We start from the raw sequence: 22,259 nt of genomic DNA, 5'->3' as shown, positions 1-22,259 counted from the left end.
AAGGAAATTATAAGAAATAGCACTATTAAATTAGGCAGCCCTTTGGGGCCTATTACTATTAGGGGGGCACTATTACTATTCAGGGGCCACTTGGGAGACTATTACAATTAAGTGGTCATTTAGGGGCACTATTACTATTAATTAGCCATATTAGGGCACTATTGCTATTTTGGGATCACTTGGTGGCAGTATTAATTTCTGGAGCCACTTAGGGCACTATTATTATTGAGGGGGCACTTGGGAGCTCTATTACTCTTAAAGTGCCATTTAGGGGCACTATTAGTATTATGTATCTATCGCATATTGGTGTTCGCTTTGATAGTATCAAGTCAGTATGTTCTTTGGCGCCCTGGTCTATTGCCGATGACCACTCCAATCATTATCAATTTTTCAAGCGAATTAGCTTAATGAATTTTATTATGTGGCTGATGTATGAGAGTCTCCGTTTCATAGTTTTGCCCTCCAATGAAAACTTTGGTTCAGTGTGGTCTAGGACTGCTTTGTTCATGTTCTTGGCAGTTTACGGAATTTGTAGGAGTTTCAACTTTCGCAGCTCTAAGTTGTGACTTGGAAGGTGATTGTGTTGACTACCTGGCATTTTGTTGCAATGCTTATGTCTTTGTTTTTCCTGATCTTATCCATACTTAACGTTGCGCTGCAAACCAGAATGACTCTTCGTTTTATTTCTGGTCCTGATTCTCCATTGTGGTCGATTTTTAATCTAAGTAAAATGAAGTCTTTGATTTCTTTATTGTTGATTTAGATTTTTTCTGTTCCGTTACCGGCTGTTGTCATAACTTTAGTTTTTTTACATTCAAGTATAGGCCATTTCTTCACTTCCTTCTTTAACTTCAGTTGTTCAAGATCTTCTTTTATACCAGCAGGGTTGTATCATCTGTATATGTGACATTGTTGATGTTTCTTCTACCGATCTTGACTCCGATGTTGGATTAGTCTAAACTGCATTGCCTCAAGATCACCTCTGCATAGAGGTTGAACAATGCAGGGCATAAGATGCAGCTTTGACATACGACTTTCCCGATTTTGAACCATTCTGTGTTAGCCTTGGAGGTCTTGACCACAGCCTCTTGGTTCGCAGATAATGACAGTATGAGTTGTCCTAGATGTCCTGGGACTCCCATTTCTCATATGCATGGCCACAGCTTATCGTGTTCAATGCAATCAAAGGCTTGGCTGTAATTGATAAAGAATATGTAGACCTCCTTCTGGGCCTATTCCATAATCCATTGGAGATTTTCAATTCGGTCTCTTGTTCCTCTTCCTTTGTGAAAACCTGTTTGTGCATCAGGGAGTTCCCGTTCCACTATTGCCATCATGCGATTTTGCATAATCTTCAGTAGGATTTTGCTTGCATGCGATATCAGGGCTATTGTGTGGTAGTTTGAGGACTCTCTCAGCCTGCCTTTTTTGGGAAGAGGCACAAAATTTGAACTTGCCTAATGTTTTAGACATGATTTGGTTTCCCAAATCTTGCAACAGAGTGCTGTTAGCATCTGGACTGGCAGGGGCTTGAGCAGGTCAGCAGGTATGCAAGCTCTTTCAAGGAATTTCCGCTTTGGCAGTTGATTTAATGCCCACTCACCTTCATCCTCCAGGATATCAGGCTCTAATTCTGTTAGTTCTTCTGTTTGCAGTTGATGGTTTCCATGATCATTTGCATGCAGTTCTTCTGTATATTCCCTCCACCCATGCTCGATTTGTTTTATTAGTATTAAGCTGTCACAAATATTATTAAGGGGGCACTTGGCACTATTACTTTTAAAGTGGCACTTGGTGGTACTATTACTTTGTAAGGGGTACAATGTTGGGCATTATTATTATAAGGGGGCACAAAAGAGGTACTATTACTGTGTGAGAGTCCAAATGGGGAATTATTGCTGTGTGGGGCTCTAATAGAAGCACTATCGTGGGTTACTGAAAATGGTACTTTTACTATGGTGCACTATGACCATCTATGGCAGTATAATGGGCACTATCTGTTTGGCATAATTATTTTCAGGGGTGCTGCCTCTGTGGCACTATATTTTTGGGTAGGTAATTATAGTTATGTCAAATCTAGTTATTTCTGAAGCACACTATTTGCAGGCACCACACCACACAGTAGGCACAGTTATAAAGGCAGATAGGGCAGCAACAGGCACATAATTGGAATACCAGCAATGTTTCTGTAGGGAAAGGTTAGTAGGATGTTGCAAACATGAAAAACCCAAAGATGTCTGTATTGCAAACTTTACTAACACAAATCTTGTCTGGAAGAAATTTTCATTGTGGTCTGGACCAAATGGAAGAGATGGGAAGAATGAACTCCAGAAACAACATCACTGGCCAGTCCCTAAATATAACTGTACGTATTTACATGCTTGTGGAGAGCTGGCATCTACAACTATATAATCACTGCCTGGTGGTAATATCAGTCTTTGTATAATCACTCTGACTAGGATACGCTTCTGTAATACTTAGCTCAGGTCAATGGACCCACAATTGGGCCAGGTCACTTGTCTGTATTATTAGAGCAAAAATGTACCTGTAATAGAACTTTCTGAAGTTAGCCTTGTAGAGAAGAAATATAGTTTTGTTGCTATATTTATGGTATAAGCTTGCTTCTTGTACTGTATTTATGTAATGAAATTGGTTCTGGTACCACATATATGTTATGACATTGGTTCTGGTGCTGAACTTATAGAATTAACTTAGTCCTGGTGTTGTATTTATGTTATGAGGTTAGTTCTGGTGTTGTAATTATATAATAATTATATATAATTATAGTTTGGTTTTGGTCTCTACTAGAGATGAGCGAGTACACTCGCTAAGGCACATTACTCGAATGAGAAGTGCCTTAGCCGAGTATCTGCCCGCCGTCTCTAAAGATTCAGGGGCCGGCGGGGAGCGGCGGGGGAGAGCGGGGAGGAACGGAGGGGAGATCTTCCTCTCCCTCTCTCTCGCCCGCTCCCCGCCGGAACTTACCTGTCACCTGCGGCGGCCCCCGAATCTTTAGAGACGAGCGGGGAGATACTCGGCTAAGGCACTACTCGCTCGAGTAATGTGCCTTAGTGAGTATACTCGCTCATCTCTAGTCTCTACTCATTGGCCGGTGCAATGTGCTTGCCCCTCAGCCTAAAATTTGCCAAGCAGCCCTTGCTTTCAGTGAATCGCTATCGCTAAAAGAGGATCCATTTTACTTCCTTTCAGTAAATAATTAAATCCCTGGGCCAGGATTATTAAATAACTTCCTAATATACTTCATCTTTTTATTCTTCACCATTTTCAAGATCCATGCTAGCTGTCAGTGAAAGGAATCATTTCTGCTTTACATTTAGAATCTGCTGTGACCTGGTCCTATTCACATTGCTATTATGGTTAATCTTGGGCTACTTCCATACATTATTTTTGTGGTCCATTTCATGTATGTGCCAAGAATTTTTTGGCACATATCTGATGAATTCACTGGATGGAAGCCCTTTTGGCCTCCGTTCAGCAGGTATCCATTGGGAATACCGTCTTTTTTGGATGTGCTATTCCATCCAGACACATCCTGTAAAGACATATCTGTTAATGGTGTAAAGGGGAAAGATTTAGGAACTGAAGAAATAAACATGAGTGGGTTCTGTCTCGGGAGATTTGTATGCCTGTCAGCTCATTGAATAATCACTTCATTGTTTAATTGCTTAACCATTCATGTTTTTTCTTCTGTTCTAGTAGGCAGGAGGCAAAGAAAACCATATTTATTGTATTGTGCTGCTTCGAATTGAAGGAAATTACAGGTAATAATTAGATATTTTTTCTGGTATCTGGTAACATCTATTCATAGACTTATTTTCATATTTTGGGATAAGTGGATTTTTGGTCCTTATTGCAATGTTTAATAACTGTAGTATTGATGCATGAAGAATAGCGGGAAAGTAAGAGGCCCTTGTTGACTTATTTATGAGAGAGATTATATGGGTTTCTGGGGTCACAGAGCCAGTTAAAACAGTGGTATCAACACTTACGCATGGGCCGGAGCAGGTTAGCTGGTATGTGATTGGTTTTTGAGCCTCCGTGCTCAGCCGCTTCCTGCTGGTATGCTTTGCACAGGCGCCAGAAGGTTTGGATGTTGTGAGTGATGTGACAAGAGGAGTGGTTGACGGACAACTCAGGTTGGTACATCAGGCCTGGGCCCCCTGAGGTGGGCGAGTTCAAGAGCTTTAAAGCTATGCATCTTCATCCAACGCTGGGCTTTTCATCTATAACGTTCAGCCTACTATCAAGGCTGAACGTTTTTATTATTTACTATATCTTTAATCTATCCTTCTGGCTTTCTATTAGGGCTCCTAATGATATAGCAGCAAAAGGGCTATTGAAAGGCGCAGAGTGTCACAGATGAAAGTATTATACATCACATTAGTGATACATAGCAGGTATTTTCATAGATGGAAGGACCTCCTATGTGAATAGAAGTTCATTAGCCAGTATCATTTTATTCTTATTTTAGGCTTATGTTATTAGACCCTTGTATGGCAGTAGAAGAGAAGGAAATTTTACTATAGAAAGGATTCAAGTAAAAGGACAGAAAAGTTAACATCAGATGGAGCTGCTGATTGACCATCATCATCCGGAAATTATTTGCTGAGAAAATCGAATATCCTCCTTTATTATTTAGAGAGAAGGAAGGCTTGGATACTAAGTAAGAATAGCGGGCGTCCAGTTGTATCTGTTGTATATTCTGCATTTATCAGCTATAGTGTGCGGGTTTTAGATATTATTATTAAAGGTTACATTTTAATGTTTCTCACAGTTAGAGGAGGATCTATTTTAATTCCTTTCAGTAAACAATTGAATCCCTGGGCCAGGATTTTTCAAGTAACTTCCTAATATACTTTTTAGCATTTTTAAGATTCATGCTAGCTGTCAGTGAATGGAAACATTTCTGGTTTACATCTGGAATCTGTTATGACCTGGTTCTACTCACATAGCTTTTAAACGTAATCTTAGGCTACTTTCATACAGTGCTTTTATGGACCGTTTGATGCATTTGCTGGGAATTTTCCCAGCACAAATCTCTAACAGATCCATAGGCCCCCATTCATTTGATAGAAGCCCTAGCAGCCTCTGTTGAATTGGTATCCATTGGGAATACTGTATTTTTCATGGATGCGCTATTCCATCCAGACACATCCTGAAAAAGCATTAAGCGGGTGTCATAATAGCATAAGGATAAAGGATATACTGCTCACTATGGTTATTGGAGAGTGGAACCTTCTCGCTAGGGAACCCATGGTCATATCCCTCTCTAGGAACCACTATACAAAGCTTCAAAATAGGTCATTAACATATAATCATTGAGTACATAAAAGGATAATATGCATAATTTAGCAATGGCAATTTAAATAAAGGCCGTTTCCCAAAGGGCAATCTCTGTCAAAAGCCACAACTGAGGGGCTGTAAACTTTCTTACCTATTCCTGCATAAAAACTGTACATAAAGACTCAAACGATGATCTGCCATTTCTAGTAGAATCTACAATATACAGTGTGATATAGAGACTGGCAGGTTGTCAGCTATTTTGTTGTGTGTGTCAGGTCTTAGACCTATCCCAGCTTCCATTTGGTATCCCATGTATAATCCCATTCAGGCCTGTGGCCTTTTGAATATTCGCATTGAGAAAGGCAATTGTCTGAAGTTCACCTGGACAAGAGGCAATAAACTCTTCTATTCTTCTGGCCCCATCTGTCTGTTCAGTTTAGAATTAGCATAATGATACCAAATTGTGAGACCATTTACTTGTTAATGAAGTTTAAGGAAAATAATTCACCTAGGAGTTGGATTCTTATGTCGGGGACATTCCGGCTCCGACATTCAAATTAGGGAAAAATCTTTTTATAAGGATTATTGGTCATGTGAAGGTCCTAGCCTGATATTAATTATATTTTTAGCATCGGATGAGCCAACTGAACAAAACCCAAAATAGCGTACATGTGTACCCGGTTATAATTTGCGTATCATGTTTGGTATCACTGAATAGATAAAATCATGACCACAGATATGCCAGGCATATATTCCAGATCAGAGAATCTCTTGTGGAGATATGGGCGAAATGGGGAATTATGGTTTTTCACAGGTACATATGCTTTTATCCCACCCTTCTCTGAATGACCTTAAAGGGGGTAGGAGGTGGTGTGTTCTGGGGAAACTTTCAAAACTAGGGCCTTAGTTGCCAGAGACTCAGTTGTCAGACCTTCGGAGATATGCCACAGCGGAAGGACTTTCCCAATTGCTTCCTGTGACTCTGCACAATCAGAACCTTTGGCCGAACATCCCAAATCTGGTATCTTTACTTTATTTTCTCCTTGTTTTATCTTAAATACTGTCTGTTGTGTATACGTGTAAACCTTATTTCCACTGTAACATCTTTTTCTGTATATATATATATATATATATATATCAATATTTAGCACTACTAGTCTTTTTTAGGATAAATTTGCAATTTATTAGTCAAACCTTGTCCAATTTAAAATGAACCATAACTCCGAACATTGTGTTAATAATTCATAAGTGTGGGTTACAGCTAACCTGCGAAACAAAAGCTGGTGGTCGCAGCAAGGGAATGTGGGTACTGTAGAGTGTGGGAGTTGTTAGACCAGATCAGGGGGTGATTTGACCTTTTGTATTGCATGCATGCAGAAGCCTAGGAAAGCTGGGTACAAATCCACCTGTAATCTAATGACTCCGTGCTTGCAATCCCACTAGACTGATCGATTGAGGCTCTGCCGTGACAAGTGTTCGCAATGGTGAGAGTGCTCGGAATAGTTGACAAATAGGGGATAGAGGTGGGATCTGTTGGGTCTCCCATCTCCTATCCGTGACATACAGAATATCTATATACAGTATGTAAGAGTGTGAAGTCATACCACGTAGCCAATTCTATACTGAGCGAGCATCAAATAAATACTAAATAAAAACATTTTTAGCACAATACCAAGTACAATTTTTGTAATTTCAATTACATTGCATTATGATTTTTGCTCTTGTAACACCTCTTTAAATAAAGTGCAACCTATAATCTCTAAGTGGTGAAAATCAAATCGCTGATGCAATCATACGTCACCATGAACGTGCCACACATAGATGAGTATACATTAGACAAACATTGCAAAGATAAGAAGAAGACGAATAAGACCTCAAGAAACTGAGAAGGTGTAAAGCTCCATGTCTGCAAGATGGCAATATAATAAAACATCAAATAGAAATCATCCCTGTAACAAGAGAACAGCAGATTCCGTTTAGATGCTTCGACCTGTTAAGCAACTTCAGTTTCATACTGTTCTCTTTTTTCCTTCCTTATCTCCTTTCCTGCTGTCCTCTTTAATCACCCTCTTTCTTGTTTGAACTATATGAGCCTGTGCTGATGATAGGAGAGTTCGCCTGTGATGGACAGTTTAAAGAGATGCAATAAACAGATGCAGGAATATTTGGGTCATGATTCTTGAAGGAACGTGAGATGAGAAATCAGACTGTTAAAACAGAGTTGTACTGAGGAAAACCAGATTGCAGCGCTATACAAACTAGTTTTGCAATAGATCGACTCAATTTTCAGGGGCCACTATTAGGTCATTTGTAACATTCGTCTAAAGTCACATTCCGCGAGTGTGTCAACCCAGGGTGTTGGGATTTTTTAAGGTCTAATCAAATATGACTTCTGAAGTCAAGATCGAGCATTGTTACTATTTTTTAGCACATGATGGGTCAGCTAAGAGCTAAACAAATTAAGTTTAGGATTATTCTAAGCCCATAATGGGTCAGCTATGATCATGCAGAAATAACTAAATCATTACTTACATCTCTTCAACATATTTCACAACAGTTTACAGTCAGTGAAAGCGCTAAACACACAATATGGCAAAAACAGAACAAATGAACACTCACTGATAATGAGACTAAAGCATAGAAAATCTGACCCATTAGACTCTACAATCAATACATAGTGCTGATTTTGTACAGTTGGCTAGCCACTTGAGCACACAATAGGAACATGGATTTTACTATATACGCACGCTGCTACCATTAAAAGTCCAATCTCAAAATCAAAGTCTTCTATTAGCATAATTTATCTAGAAGTGCAAACACTAAAGGTACTTTTACATGAAGCGATTATCGACAAATTATTGCTGGAAGCAGCGAATTTAAGCGATAGTTGTCCCGTGTTCACACAGCCGCCAACAGGGCACTTAGTGATAACTTGCTACTAGTCGCTAGTTGTTCATTTCAGCTCACCGAAAAATTGTTGGTTGATTAAAACTACTGAATGATCATTGCTTTATGTAAAAGCAAACAAACAATTGTCATTAATACGCTTCACCGACTTTTCTGAGCGACTAGTTGGGCGATAGGTAAAGGTACCTTCAGTGAAACAGCACTTAATGACATGTCAAAAGTTTTGAATGGCGGGGTCTGGTTGTCAAAACCCCTAATAATCACAGCAATGGTTGCAATCAGCTGTGATCAGCTAATCCGTGGAGAGGCAATGTTAGTGGTGTATAGGCTATAGATTTTCTATGAGTTTGTACAGAAATCTGTCCGAGGATTAGCCAAACAGTGCCAAAGAGGTAGACCACTAAGCTGAGTGCTTCTGCCCTTTCATTCTATTATGACCAAGTCTAACCAGTGCTTAGGGATATAAAGATGAGATAAGAAATTATTTTATCTCTAAGCCTCTTCTAAGACTGCAAATACTATATCAATGTTTAATCATCCCCATGGCACAGTCATATAATAGTTTAAAATGAACTGCCACCATTAGAATGCTCCTGTCCTCCACCAGACCACTACAGATGGGAAGTGGCAGAAGAAACTAATAAAACACTCACCCGATGTAAACAGGGGAACCCAAGAGAAGTAACCCCTGTATACCTAAGAGCTGCAAAAGGCACTGATTACAATAATGTAGGTTCCAGTTCGCTGTCCACAGGACATCTATCACAAGAGTGCGCTCACCAACAATCCAGGAACCATACGGCATTCAGACAAAACAGGTACAACAAGAAGAAACAGTAGGTAGCACTCAGAGTAAAGGGGCGGCCATAAATAAGCAATGTGCAATAAATGTAAAAAGCGCATTCTTAAGAGTGGGGATATGGAAACTAATATAACCACCTTAAGCATATAACATAGCAAAGATCCAGTAAGGAATTCCATTAGTTCAGAATTAGGCTCTAATTCACGGATTTATTGATAATTTCAGGAAGAGCAGATAAATAGTGCAGCACCAGGAGTGCCAGGCAAGGCGTTTCAGGGCAGGGCTTGTACCATCGTTGGGACATACTGTATGACCTGTACTCTTTGATGCCTATTGAACTTAGTACCTGTGTTAATTAGAAGATGTGCAAATACTGCGTAGAACCTTCCGTTGTACAAAATATTTTCTTGTTAATCCTACTCACATCAAGTTCGGGATTTGCCAGAAGGGTAAAATCAATTGGGAGGCCATGGATCGTTGATGTGACGTTTTGTTAATCCAATCCCTATGTTACCCGAATGCGTTTTTTAAATATGAGTAGGATTAATAAAGAAAGTCTTTTATACACCAATAGATTCTAGGCAGTACGTGTACGTCTTCTCATTGACATAGGTGATAAGGTCATGATGGTGAATAGAGGAGCATGTAGGAAGGAACTAAAATTGGAAGTCTTGTGACCCATCTACGCCTCTGTAGTGCTGTGGAGGAGGGTAGTATTCTCAGCACACGAGCATGTAATCCACATGGAAACCACAGTTCCAGCTGCAGTCTCCTTATTAGCCACTAACACATATCTGTTTGAATTGAAATAAAAGAGAACTGTAAATTAAATAAAGGTTATGTGGGGATAGATTTGTTATTACATACATCTGTTAATCTATACGTGTTTATCCAATGTGAATCAACAACTTTTTCAATATTTCCATCATAAGACAATTACAGGAGTTGTCCAGTTGTAAACTATTGATGGCCTATCTTCCCCTATCGATCAGCTATTCCCTGGGCCATTGCCCTCGTGAACATTGCATGAGGTAGACAGCTCCATTCTTACAGTAGTGGCCAGACTTGGTATTACAGGCCAAGTTTCCATGGAAATGAATGGGAACTTTATCTGCAATACCAAGCCTAGCCTCTACAGTAAGAATGAAACTGTCTGCTTCCTGCGGAAAGCAGCTTCATGCACAAGCATGCCGATCTGGCAAACAGCTAATTGGCAGGGGCACCTGGCAACAGACCTCCACCACTATATCACTGCGGACTTATCCTGAGGATAGGCCATCAATAGTTTACAACTGAATAACCCCTTAAGGACATAAAACTGTGGAGTCAATGTAAAACTTTGATTGCCACTCTGCAACACAATGGCAGTAGGTAACAAAAAAGTTTGTATCCAAAACGTACCCTTTCCCATTTCCTTTCCTGGTTGAGAAGAATGATAACCAATTTTGGATGCATCTGATATCCATCTTCACTAAATGAGAGGTTTCGGCCTTCAAATGTTACATTGATTAAGTACCTAAAAAAAACAAAACAAATGTCAATGCAGATAAAACCTATGTCTATAATAAATGTCAAGCCAAGGGAACTTAGTTGAGTATATAACCAGATTTTATGAGGAGACGTTATAGAAAGGTGACATTTGCTTAAATTACATCTTTTATGTCCCTCCTGTTGTAAGCTGTAATCTGAGAATACTTTCTATAATTATGATACTGTATTGTTGAAAATGACATGTTACAAGATGACATACAGTGGATATAAAAAGTCTACACACCGCTCTTAAAATGCCATGTTTTTGTCATGTTAAAAAATCAGAGAAAGATGAATCATTTCAGATTTATTTCCCCCCTCAATGTGACCCGTTATCTGCACAACGCCATTAGAAAAACACGGAAATCTTTTAGGGTGGACAAATAAAAATAACAAAACTAAAATGATGTGACTGCATAAATACGTACACCCTAAAACTAACACTTTATTGATGTAACCTTTGACCTTATGACAGCATTCAGTATTTTTGGGTAGATGTCTATCAGCATGGCCAAAAGGGGCTGATATTTCGAACTGTTCCTAATTTCCTCCGCCTAAACTAAAGCCCCAGTTCCAGCAGCAGACCAGCTCCATGCATAATGCTGCCCCCACCATCTTCACTGCGGGTCTAGAGTCTTCCGGTGATGTGCAGTGTTGGCTTTGTGCCAAACATAACTTTTGGAATTATGACCAACAAGTTCCCCCTTGGTCTCATCAGACATAACACGTTCTCCACAGACGTCTAGAAGACTTGATGGAGGATTTGGAAGAACATAGCTGGGCTTGGATTTTTTTTCTGTTAGAAAAGGCTTCCATCTTGTCCCCCTACCCCACAGCCCAGACATATGAAGAGTACAGGAGATGGTTGTCACATGCTCTACACAATCTTGCCATAAACCACTGCAGCTCCTTTAATGTTGCTGTCAGCCTCTTGGCAGCCTCCAATTCTCTTCTGGTCTTTACACCAGTTTTGGAGGGACGTCCAGTTGTTGGTAATGTCACTGTTGTGCCACAGTCACCTTCTTGCTGACCGTCTTCACTGTGTTCCATGGTACATGTAATGTCTTGGAGATTTCTTGGAGCCCTTCTCCTGACTGATCCCCTCCAACAATCAAACCCCTTTAATGTGCTGTAAGATCTTTGTGGATCAACTAAGAAAATGTCAGGGGGGGATCAGAATCCCTGTAAATAATGGCAGCGGAGTACTGACTACTATTTATTATGGGTTTAAATGTGATCACAACCACACCCCAAAGATAAGAGGGTGTGAACAGTTATACAACCACATTATTTTAATTGTTTTTCTTTAGTTTTCCACCATAAAAGATTACAGAGTTGTTTTAAGTGGAATTGTGCAGATAATGGGTCACATGGAAGGGGGAAACAAATCTGAAATGAGATTCATCTTTGTCGGATTTTTTAACATGTCAAAAACCTGGCATTTTATCAGCGGTGTGTAGACTTTTTATATCCACTGTATATGTACAGTATCACTGTGGATGATATCTCCAGGCAAAAGGGGCACCCACTTATATAACCTTCTCTCCAACTACATACCACAAGTGTAATGTAAAGTAATAAAAGTGATTATCAAACAAATGGCAACAATGTACAAGCTTTGATTGCACAGAGGCACCTTCATTTTGCAAAGCTGACTAATGAATGGTCCTCTGTGGTCTGAAAGCTTGCAAATATCATTTTTCTGTTTAGCCAAGGTACCGGTCCTATAATACTTTGTTTTATCATCACTAAACTGTGGAAATATTTAAAGTCTCCACCCTAAAACAATTGTGTTCACCTTCTGCTGTCTCGAAATTCGAATATTTGCTTCAGCATACAATTTAGCAGATTAGTTGGGTCCTCGCCCTCATTTATTGGTAGATAGAATACATTCTGTATTCACTTTGATCCACATATTTCATATCATTCGTCTTATCTGCATATGCAAGTTGCTACTTTTCAAAATCAGAAACCTAAAATCATTACTTTCTATCTAGATGAACTTAGAGACGCTACTGATTAAACAATGATATTCTGAATTGCCTCAGTGGTCGGTTCTCATGATGCCCCCCATCTACAGTATCTCAGTCTTTAATGGAGTTGAAGATCACTTCCACATGGCAGGATCTCAGTCAATATTTGTAATCCCAAATTACTGTATGACTGGGTTCAGAACACAGAAGAGGTGCAAATCTTTCCATCATGGTTGTTTCCTCCGTAGGTTCCACTAATGTTAAAATCACATCGCACAAAAATCCCAAGTTTGTGCTTTTGCGATTTTTGTGTGATGCGATTTCAACATTAGAAAGTCCCAATGAAAAAAACGCAGCGATATTGCAGCGTTAAAAAAACGCTAGTGGGTAAAAGCCCTAAGAAGGGAGTCTGGATGCAGTTTTTTCAGTGCAAAACTGCAGACGGTACTAGTTAGGGACAGGATAGAGGGGGTGAAAAGGTGCCTCTGTGGATGCTTTTAAAGTACCCAGTAGTTAGAAAATTAAGTCTGATGTCACCATTGCAAGTGCTCTGAATATGGGACTTCTTGTGCAAGCGCCCTCCTACTGCACCTGTAATTACAAGCAGCAGCCACTACACAGGACAGAGCTGCGGCTTTCACTCTGATCCTGGCATTGACAGCCAGCGCTGACTAGAAAACCCCTTTAAGCTGCTCCACAGCTCTGATTGGCAGCTGTAGCATCCAATCAGATGACCAATACAACTGTCGATCTGAGCTGTGGAGCATCTTATTGGATGGCAAAGAGAGTGGGAAGACCCGACTCCAGAGGACTTCCACCAGCAGCAGCATCAGACTTTATTTTCTGACTGCTAGCAACCCAAGAAACATGGGTGGAGGTACCTTTACACCCCTCTCCAAGATTGCTCGTAGACTTGCTTTACAGGTCCCATTGCTCCAGTTGCCAGCAGTCATGTACATCATTCACATGAACTCTGCGACCACTGATCCCAGCAGTTGTGCGCCATACATGCCAGCTTCACTGAGAATGATGTATCTGTGGGATCAGCAGATACTGAAGCAGCGGGTGGGGTGGTGGGGGATATTTAACTGGTGAGTAATGGTTGCTTTATATTATTTCCAGCTTGGAGCCTATTTTTAAAAAAAATTCTGGAAAGCCCCCTCAACTGTTTAACTGTATTTTTTCTAGATTTTCCAGTTCTGTTGGTGTAATAGAACTGCTAGGTGGAATCACCGTCCCCATCACAAGCATGCCCTTTGGACTAATAGCTGCTGAAGGTAAATTAGAAGAAGAAATTGAACTTTTGTTTACATTCCGTAATTTTACTTGTGAAGCTGAAGACGACATTATTAGTCGCGGAGCCTCCTGAGCTCTACATCCCAGCATCTCACTCCTGAAATCACACAGAAGTCGCAGCCATTTGTACAATGACTCCCATGTGGCTGTTTTCATTAGTCGCAGTTGCTTATAAGGGTGAAGTGGGATGATTACTTCACAATGAAGGAAACAGTAAATAGGGGATTGTGCTGAAAAAGGGACTTCAGCAACAATCAGCGTCACTCACTTCATAACACGTAGAATGGGATACAATTCTTGAATATTTCCTATAATGTATGATTAAAGGCGGCGCTGCAAGAAAGTCACTTCTAACCTGTGAGACCTTGTTGCCATTCGCACTTCAGTCCCGTGTCCCAGAAGGGCTAAACATAAAACAGGATGTTATACAGTTTGCAACCTTTCACACAGGACAGAATATTCTGTAACAGCAATGCAGAATGTTCCGTTCGGCGGATTATTCAGCCGCCAAATCTGTATTGTAACGTGCGCATTTTGATGGAGAAATGACAAAAACAGAATCCTGCTGGAAATTCTGCATCAAAATCTGCAGTTAGCCGACTGGACTTTGGTTTCGAATTCCGGGTCGACATATTCTGTAACGCTGTTGTGGAATGTCCTGTTCCATTGGAAAGGTTCCTATATTATGAAACATCTACCATATGATGCTGTCTTAGACTAGATGTACACAAGTGAACGCTTATTTGTGCACGCATAAACAAACAACGCTTTTTTGCGCAGGCATTGGTGTATTATACTGTACTTTTTACAAGCGTGTGGCAAAAAATATGCACCAATTGAAATGGCTAATTAGAATTAGTCTAATGAGTTCCAGAAGTATTCTTTTGCCTGCACAATTATGCAGGGCTTCATGCATCTCCTAGTGTATATATTGTACAGTTTTGGTGTGCAAATGTGCAGGAAAATAGAGCATGCTGCTTTTTTTTTTTTTTGGCGCAGCCAAAATGCGCAGGAAAAATTACGTGTGAACATATCCATTGAAATCAATGAGTTCTACTCTCTGCGTATTGTGCAAAGACACACATGTGAATCCGGCCTTATAGTATGTATTCTTTCTTTTCCTTTCTTGCTTTTTTATAGTGGACTTAATTTCCCTTTTTGCGCTTGGTGTTTACAAATACTGTTATGGGCTTTAGGACTTATCCACACAACCGTATAATGGCTGGCCGTGAAAACGTCCAGCCGATATACGCTACCGTGTGATGCACAGGGCGGCATATACGCTGTCAGGCGGGGGAAGACAGCTCTTCCCTCCCCCTCGCTGGCTCTCCGCGAAGGGAGGATGCGGGATGGGGTGGAAGCTAGTGTGCTGAGCTTCCGCCCCTCGCCACTGTTTGCAATAAGAGGGGTGGGACAGGGAAGTGACTTAGCTCCGCCCCACCTCTCCCATGGCAAACAGTGGCAAGGGGCAGAGAAAAAGATTAGGGGGATGGAGGTTAGCAGTCACGTTGCTAAACTCTCTCCCACCTCTTTTCTCCTGCAGCTGTCATTGGCTCCCATAGGAGTCAATGCAGCTGCTGCCGCCAACTTAACAGCGCCCGGGCGGGCACTTTTATGCTGCGCAGATATGCCTCTGTGCACTGATGCATTGTAAATCAATGCATCAGAGGGTCAGTGTATATATCGTCCAGGGCGTGAAAACCTGTCTGATATACGCCTGTGTGAATAAGCCCTTACTTAGGCTGGATTCACACAAACATATGCGTATTTATGGTGCAATTTTGTGGAATGGGTGTTGCATATTTGGATGTGCAACTGCGTTTTTTACTGTACTTTTTTTTACTGTACTGCACAGTGCAGACGCAAATCATTCATGGCACAAGTGCACTTCCATGAGCATTTTTGTGCGTACGCTCGTGTGAAGGAGCTCCGAGTCACATGTCAACGTGTTATTACTTAAAGGGGTTGTCTCGCGAAAGCAAGTGGGGTTATACACTTCTGTATGGCCATATTAATGCACTTTGTAATATACATCGTGCATTAATTATGAGCCATACAGAAGTTATTCACTTACCTGCTCCGTTGCTAGCGTCCCCGTCGCCATGGCTCCGTCTACATTCGCTGTCTTCTGGCGTTTTTAGACGCGCTTGCGCAGTACGGTCTTCTCCTTGGTGAATGGGGCCGCTCGTGCCGGAGAGCTGGTCCCGCGTCATCATCGTAGCTCCGCCCCGTCACGTGTGCCGATTCCAGCCAATCAGGAGGCTGGAATCGGCAATGGACCGCACAAAGCCCACGGTGCACCATGGGAGAAGACCCGTGGTGCATCGTGGGTGAAGATCCTGGTGGCCATCTTGGTGAGGGAAGAAGAAGGAAGAAGGAAGACGTCGCAGAGCGGGGATTCGGGTAAGTAATGACATTTTTTTTTTTTTAAACACATCCTTTGGGGTTGTACTGCGCCGAACGGGGGGCCTATGGGAAAAAAAAAAACGTTTCGGCGCGAGACAACCCCTTTAAGTAGTCGGTTTCTTTGTTCATTATGCAAACTCTTCCAAAACACGCAAGTGGGTCATCTCATCTCTGTGGGTGGGCTATAATTTTAAAGATTTGACTATAAACGTCTATTTTTAATGATGTCATTTCCCCTTTCCAATAAGATAACATTGCATGCACACTTGTAAGCAAATCAGTGGTCGCACCACCAGTAAGTCCAAGCTGCACAAATCAGGTTTGTGCACCACAATGACCTTTTCATTTGTAATAATAGTCAATTGTAATATTTTAAAAAAGTGTTGGAGACAGAAGCAATGAAACTGCAGACAATAAGAATAAACTAATGCAGTCGTCATGTCTGACATCTCCTTTATGGAGAAGCTTGTCTGTATGTGATGTTACCTCCTGTCAGCATAGATAGAAGCTACCAGCTGCCCTAATCTACAGGGACACAAGCGGATAATGAAATGTGTCCCTGGCATCTTTATCCTTGAAAATATCCCTTCTATGTCTTGGGATGTTGACCAACTGCAGCCAAGTCTCCATCTACATTACATATAACCTAATGGTCCAGGTGCCATACACTATAAGTAAACAGAAAGAAACCAGTCAAAATAAAGTGTAACAGTTGTGTATATAGAAGTCACAATTAGAGATGAGCGAGCGTACTCGTCTGAGCTTGATGCTCGTTCGAGTATTAGGCCGGCCGCACACGGCCGTAACGGGCTCCGCCGCGAAATTCCGTGGCGGAGCCCGTCACGGCGCCCCCCAGAAGACCCCATACTTACCTGCGGATCCGGCGTCCTCGCTGCCACATGACGCTTCCCCGCCCACCTCCGCCGCGTCGTGTGACACGCCCACCGCATCATATGACGCGGCAGCGGCGGGTGGGGTAGCGTTTTCACGCTATCTTCCGCTGTGCTACAGCGGAAGATAGCGTGAACGGACGGCTTCCATTGACTGCCATGGAAGCCGTCCGAGCGTACACCCGCGGCAAATAGAGTATGCCGCGGGTGAGGACGGGTGAATTCACGGTGCGGAATTCCGTGGTGGAATTCCACACCGTGTGCCCTGAGCTATTAGGTTCAATAGAACCTAATAGCTGCGGGCAACGCAGCGGATTTCCGCCGCGAATTACGTGGCGGAAATCCGTTCGTGGGAAGGAGGCCTTAGGGTGTTCGAGATGCTCGTTACTCGAGGCGAGCACCATGCGATGTTCAAGTCAATTCCATTTCCTTCCCTGAAAGTTTTGCGCCATTTTCTGGCCAATAGACATGCAGGGAAGGCATTACAACTTCCTCCTGTGACGTTCCAGCTGATGAGATCAAGTGACCGCGAAGTATATAAAGCAGTCCCGCCCGCTGCTCGCCTCAGACACACGCTGGCAGAGATTAGGGAGGTTGCTGCTGCTGCTATAGGGAGAGTGTTAGACTGTTAGCGTCTTCAAGAACCCCAACGGTCCTTCTTAGGGCCACATCTGACCGTGTGCATTACTGTTGTGGCTGCTGGGAGCAGTTTTGATCATTTTTTTTTTTATATCGGGCATGCAGGCTATAGCGTTCTTAGGCCGCAGTCTGTACTACGTAGTATAGGGGCAGTATTGGTCAGGCAGGGAGAGTAGGTAGTGTGGAATCCTGTTTACAAGAACCCCAACGGTCTTTCTTAGGCTGGGTTCACACGGGGCGTATTCCCGTCGGAAATCTCGCGGTTTGGCCGCAGCAAAAAACGCGAGATCTTCGCCGGGAGAACCGCCGCGGTTTAAGCTGGACTTACCGCAGTGGATTGGCCGTCCCGTGTGGACTAGATTTCTGAGAAATCTCGTCCACATGGCTGGCTAATCCCGAGATTAGCGTCCGCGGGCGGATTTTCCGCGGTGACATTCTGCAAAACCGCGGCAAATCCGCCCTGTGTGAACCCAGCCTTAGGGCTACCTGTGACCATGTGCATTTAACTCCGCTGCTGCTGGGAGTTTTAGTACCTCACTATTGCACAGCTAGGCCTGCTTGCAGGCTTCTGTATATTTTTTTTTTCTGGCTGCAGTTTGCGTAACAAGCGCTGTCTGCCTCCAACTGCACGCCAATAATTCAAAAATTTTTTACACCGCCGTCAAATTGTTGAGGGGGGGGGGCTCACTCTTGCCGCTATTGGGACTTAATAGTGGGACCTGGGAGCCTGAGATGCAGCCCAGCATGTTGCCCCTCGCCTGCCCTATCCGTATTTGTGTCGTTTCCATCACTTTCGTAGGTTTTGAAGATTTGCACAAATGAAAACCTTAGCAAGCATCGGCGATATACAAAAATGCTCGAGTCGCCCTTTGACTTCAATGGGGTTCGTTACTCGAAACGAACTCTTGAGCATCGCAGAAAGCTCGACTCGAGCAACAAGCACCCAAGCATTTTGGTGCTCGCTCATCTCTAGTCACAATGTAACACATTTAATATCACATTAATAGACTATAACAGGCTACATGGACACCTGCATGCAAACAAGATTCTGTAAAAGACATCTGGTTGGGGAGGTTGTAGTAGACAATAGTCTATAGAGTTCAAGCTGCATTATCTGTGCAAGAATAAAGTATTTATAAAAAGAATTCAGCACTCAAAAGATGATTAAATAGACCCACAAAAGGCAAATTACATTTCGGTCTGATCGCAGGCCTTCCTCAAAGCTTCGGATTCCGTCCGTAAGTAAAAATGGCAAACGGTAGCATTTCAAGCGCTAGGAAATGCCATCTCCACTGCTGAAAAATGGCGCTGTAATGAAAGTGGGCATCTAATCCTTCTTCTAATCGCCTTGTTGATTGGACCATTACTACCTATGCTGTGGGGCATTCCAAGTCACAACTTCCCATATGCACATTAGGTTTCCTTCACAAATATATTTTTTTTGGCTTTTGATTTTTTCAGTTTAAAAAAATATCATGAATTTTTTTGCATTTTTTTACAAGCATTTTTGGGTGGTAGTTTCTTTTAATTCCATTTTTAAATGTCATTTTTTATGCATTATTCCAGTCCTCTGGAAGAGTATATGGGAAAAGTCTATGTAAAAAACATTACCATACCTAGTGCAATGCTGTGTTTTCAAAAAATGCCACTCCCCAAAAGAACACCAAAAGTAAAAACGAATGCCACCAAAAACAGATTGTAGTCTGTTTTAAATTACAATATTGGGCTTAACCCTTTAACGACACAGGATCAGCTCTCAATCCCCCTCCACACAAATCCCAAACACCCTGTACATTTAGGGTTTATGTGGAGGGGGATTGGGAGCTGATCCTTCTCCATATAAAGCGGGTTCCAGCTGTTTCTCACAGCTGACACCTGCCGTCAACAGCTGTGGTCAACGCTAACGCTAATTGTAGCTGTTAACCCGGTAAATGCCTCTGTCAGCTCTGATTTAAATCCTCCAATCAGTTCTATGGGGTCTCAAACACTTCTCCCCCACGATCAGATGGCAAGGTGCTGTTTGGTTGCCATGGCAGCCTGGGTCCTTCTGAAGGCTCCCTGTGCTGCCATGGCTGATTGCCTATCAAGCTGTGCCTGTGGCGTGCTTTGATAGAATGCCTGTCAGATGTGGGTATAATGCAATACTGTGGTATTTCATTATAGTGTAGGAGTGATCATATGATCGCAAGTTCAAGTTCCATATCAGGGCTAAAAAAATGTAAAAATCAGTTTAAAAAAGTTTTTAATAATAAAAAATTAAACAAGCAAAAATAATATTTGATATCTCTGCATCTGTAAAAGTCCGATTATTAAAGTAATGCATTATTTAACCTGCACACTGAATTTCATCCAGAAAAAAAGTGAACAACCCTAGAATTCAGTTTTTTTGGTTACCTTGTCTCCAAGAAAAAATAGCAAGTTGCATGTCCTCCAAAATTGTACCAATAGAAACTTCAGGACGTCCCATAAAAACAAGCCCTCACACAACGTCGACAAAAAAGTAAAAAACTTATGATGGTCAGAAGATGGCGCCAGAAAATAATTTTATGTTTTTCCAAAGGTATTTATTTAATCTTTTAAAGTACTACAGCAAAAATACTATATAGATTTGGTATTGTCGTAATCGTACCGACCCATAGAATAAGGTTGGCATAGCATTTCTGCTGTAGTGAGTATGGCATAAAACAAGACTTTCCCAACGATGATGGAATTTTGCTTTTTTTCTATATCACTTAGAAATGTTTTCCATTTTTCAGTACAGTATATGGTGCATTAATTAACACCACTGAAAAATATAACTCGTACAGCAAAAAACGAGCCCTCAGACCGCAACACCGATGGGTAAATAAAAGAGTTATGAATTTTTGGAAGTGGGCAGGAAAAAACAAAATTGAAAAAAAAGGTTAAAGGGGTTGTCCCGCGCCGAAACGGTTTTTTTAAAATTTTTTAACCCCCCCCCCCCCCGTTCGGCGCGAGACAACCCCGATGCAGGGGTTAAAAAAACAACCCGCACAGCGCTTACCTGAATCCCGGCGGTCCGGCGTCTTCATACTTACCTGCTGAAGATGGCCGCCGGGATCCTCTGTCTCCGTGGACCGCAGGGCTTCTGTGCGGTCCATTGCCGATTCCAGCCTCCTGATTGGCTGGAATCGGCACGTGACGGGGCGGAGCTACACGGAGACGGCATTCTACACGAGCGGCCCCATAGAAGACTGCAGAAGACCCGGACTGCGCAAGCGCGGCTAATTTGGCCATCGGAAGGCGAAAATTAGTCGGCTCCATGGGAACGAGGACGCCAGCAGCGGAGCAGGTAAGTATAAAACTTTTTATAACTTCTGTATGGCTCATAATTAATGCACAATGTACATTACAAAGTGCATTATTATGGCCATACAGAAGTGTATAGACCCACTTGCTGCCGCGGGACAACCCCTTTAAGCTCTGGCCGCAGAAGTATTTTTCTACTACACTTTTGGTGCAATTCTTCGGTCTTTCCAAAATATATTATACTCTATACTTATCCCATAACCCTCCCTATAGGACAGAAAAATTACATGAAAAATATCTATACATAAAAATTCACCCAAAATGGCTAGAAAAAATATGAATCTCATGAAGTCAAAAAACTTCACAAAGAAGCCTAAACAACACCTTTTCACATGCAAAGATAGTGAAAAAGCTATAGATAGTTTCTAGGCAAGATCACTCCAAAGCATCTCTTTTCTGGGCTGAAAAAGACTCATCATTTGTACTGTTTCAACCTCTCATATCCTCATATTCATCATTCGACACCCAATATTTTTGAAATGGGCTTACAAGTGTGTGCATATACATAGAGCACTAGAATTAAGTCTGACTGTCCATGGGTATTGCGGTATCCCATGGCGGATCTCCACTGCGGAAGCCGCTGCCGGGGAGCAGGCGCCAGCTGAGAGATCTCCGCGGTGAGCCTATCTGACAGATATACTCACCACAGAGAATCGCGGCAATTCGCAACATGCTGCGATTTGCCGGCCGCGAGCGGAGAATCGCTATGATTCTCTGCTCATAGACAGGGGGTGCTGCGCTTTCCATAGCATTGCTATGGAAAGCATGCACTGCGTTCCCCACGCCCGGATTATCGCCATGGGGAACGCAATGCAAAAACTCCCGTGGACAGGCAGCCTTAATCTCAGAATTCATCTTTTATGCATATACTGTAGATACACCCTAAAAATATATTTGCTCTCATGGTGACTCAGACTGGATGCCAGTACTTAGGACTAGTGTACTCCATTCTTTTTCATGTTTGATGTTTGCCAATTGTATTTCAATTAATCTAGATAGGCTGCCATACTTAACTGTGTCCAAAGTGTACGTCTTTATCTTTAACACTGCTAAAGAGGAACTCTCAGATCCCCTATTGAGACTCATTTGCCTCAGTACATTTGGGACAATTATCTTACAATCTCTTTCTCACTGGTAGATTAGTTGCTGATAGTACAGAATTATTCTGTCTTTGCTGTAATTGAA

The 22,259-nt window shown here is 42.0% G+C and overlaps 1 protein-coding gene across 1 annotated transcript in view; it reads right to left on the bottom strand.

The window, feature by feature from the left end:
• Positions 1-22,259, bottom strand: part of GRIN2B (glutamate ionotropic receptor NMDA type subunit 2B) — a 302,881-nt gene that overhangs the window by 63,988 nt on the left and 216,634 nt on the right. The window contains exon 3 of the mRNA XM_066594564.1: positions 10,415-10,529. Within this exon, the coding sequence (XP_066450661.1) occupies positions 10,415-10,529 (115 nt within the window). The remainder of the gene's footprint in view (positions 1-10,414; positions 10,530-22,259) is intronic.

The sequence above is a fragment of the Eleutherodactylus coqui genome, chromosome 3 (assembly GCF_035609145.1).
Source record: "Eleutherodactylus coqui strain aEleCoq1 chromosome 3, aEleCoq1.hap1, whole genome shotgun sequence".
Taxonomy (NCBI): Eukaryota; Metazoa; Chordata; class Amphibia; order Anura; family Eleutherodactylidae; genus Eleutherodactylus; species Eleutherodactylus coqui.
Note: the sequence above shows the minus strand (reverse complement) of the source record. Positions and strands in the feature narration are given on the sequence as shown.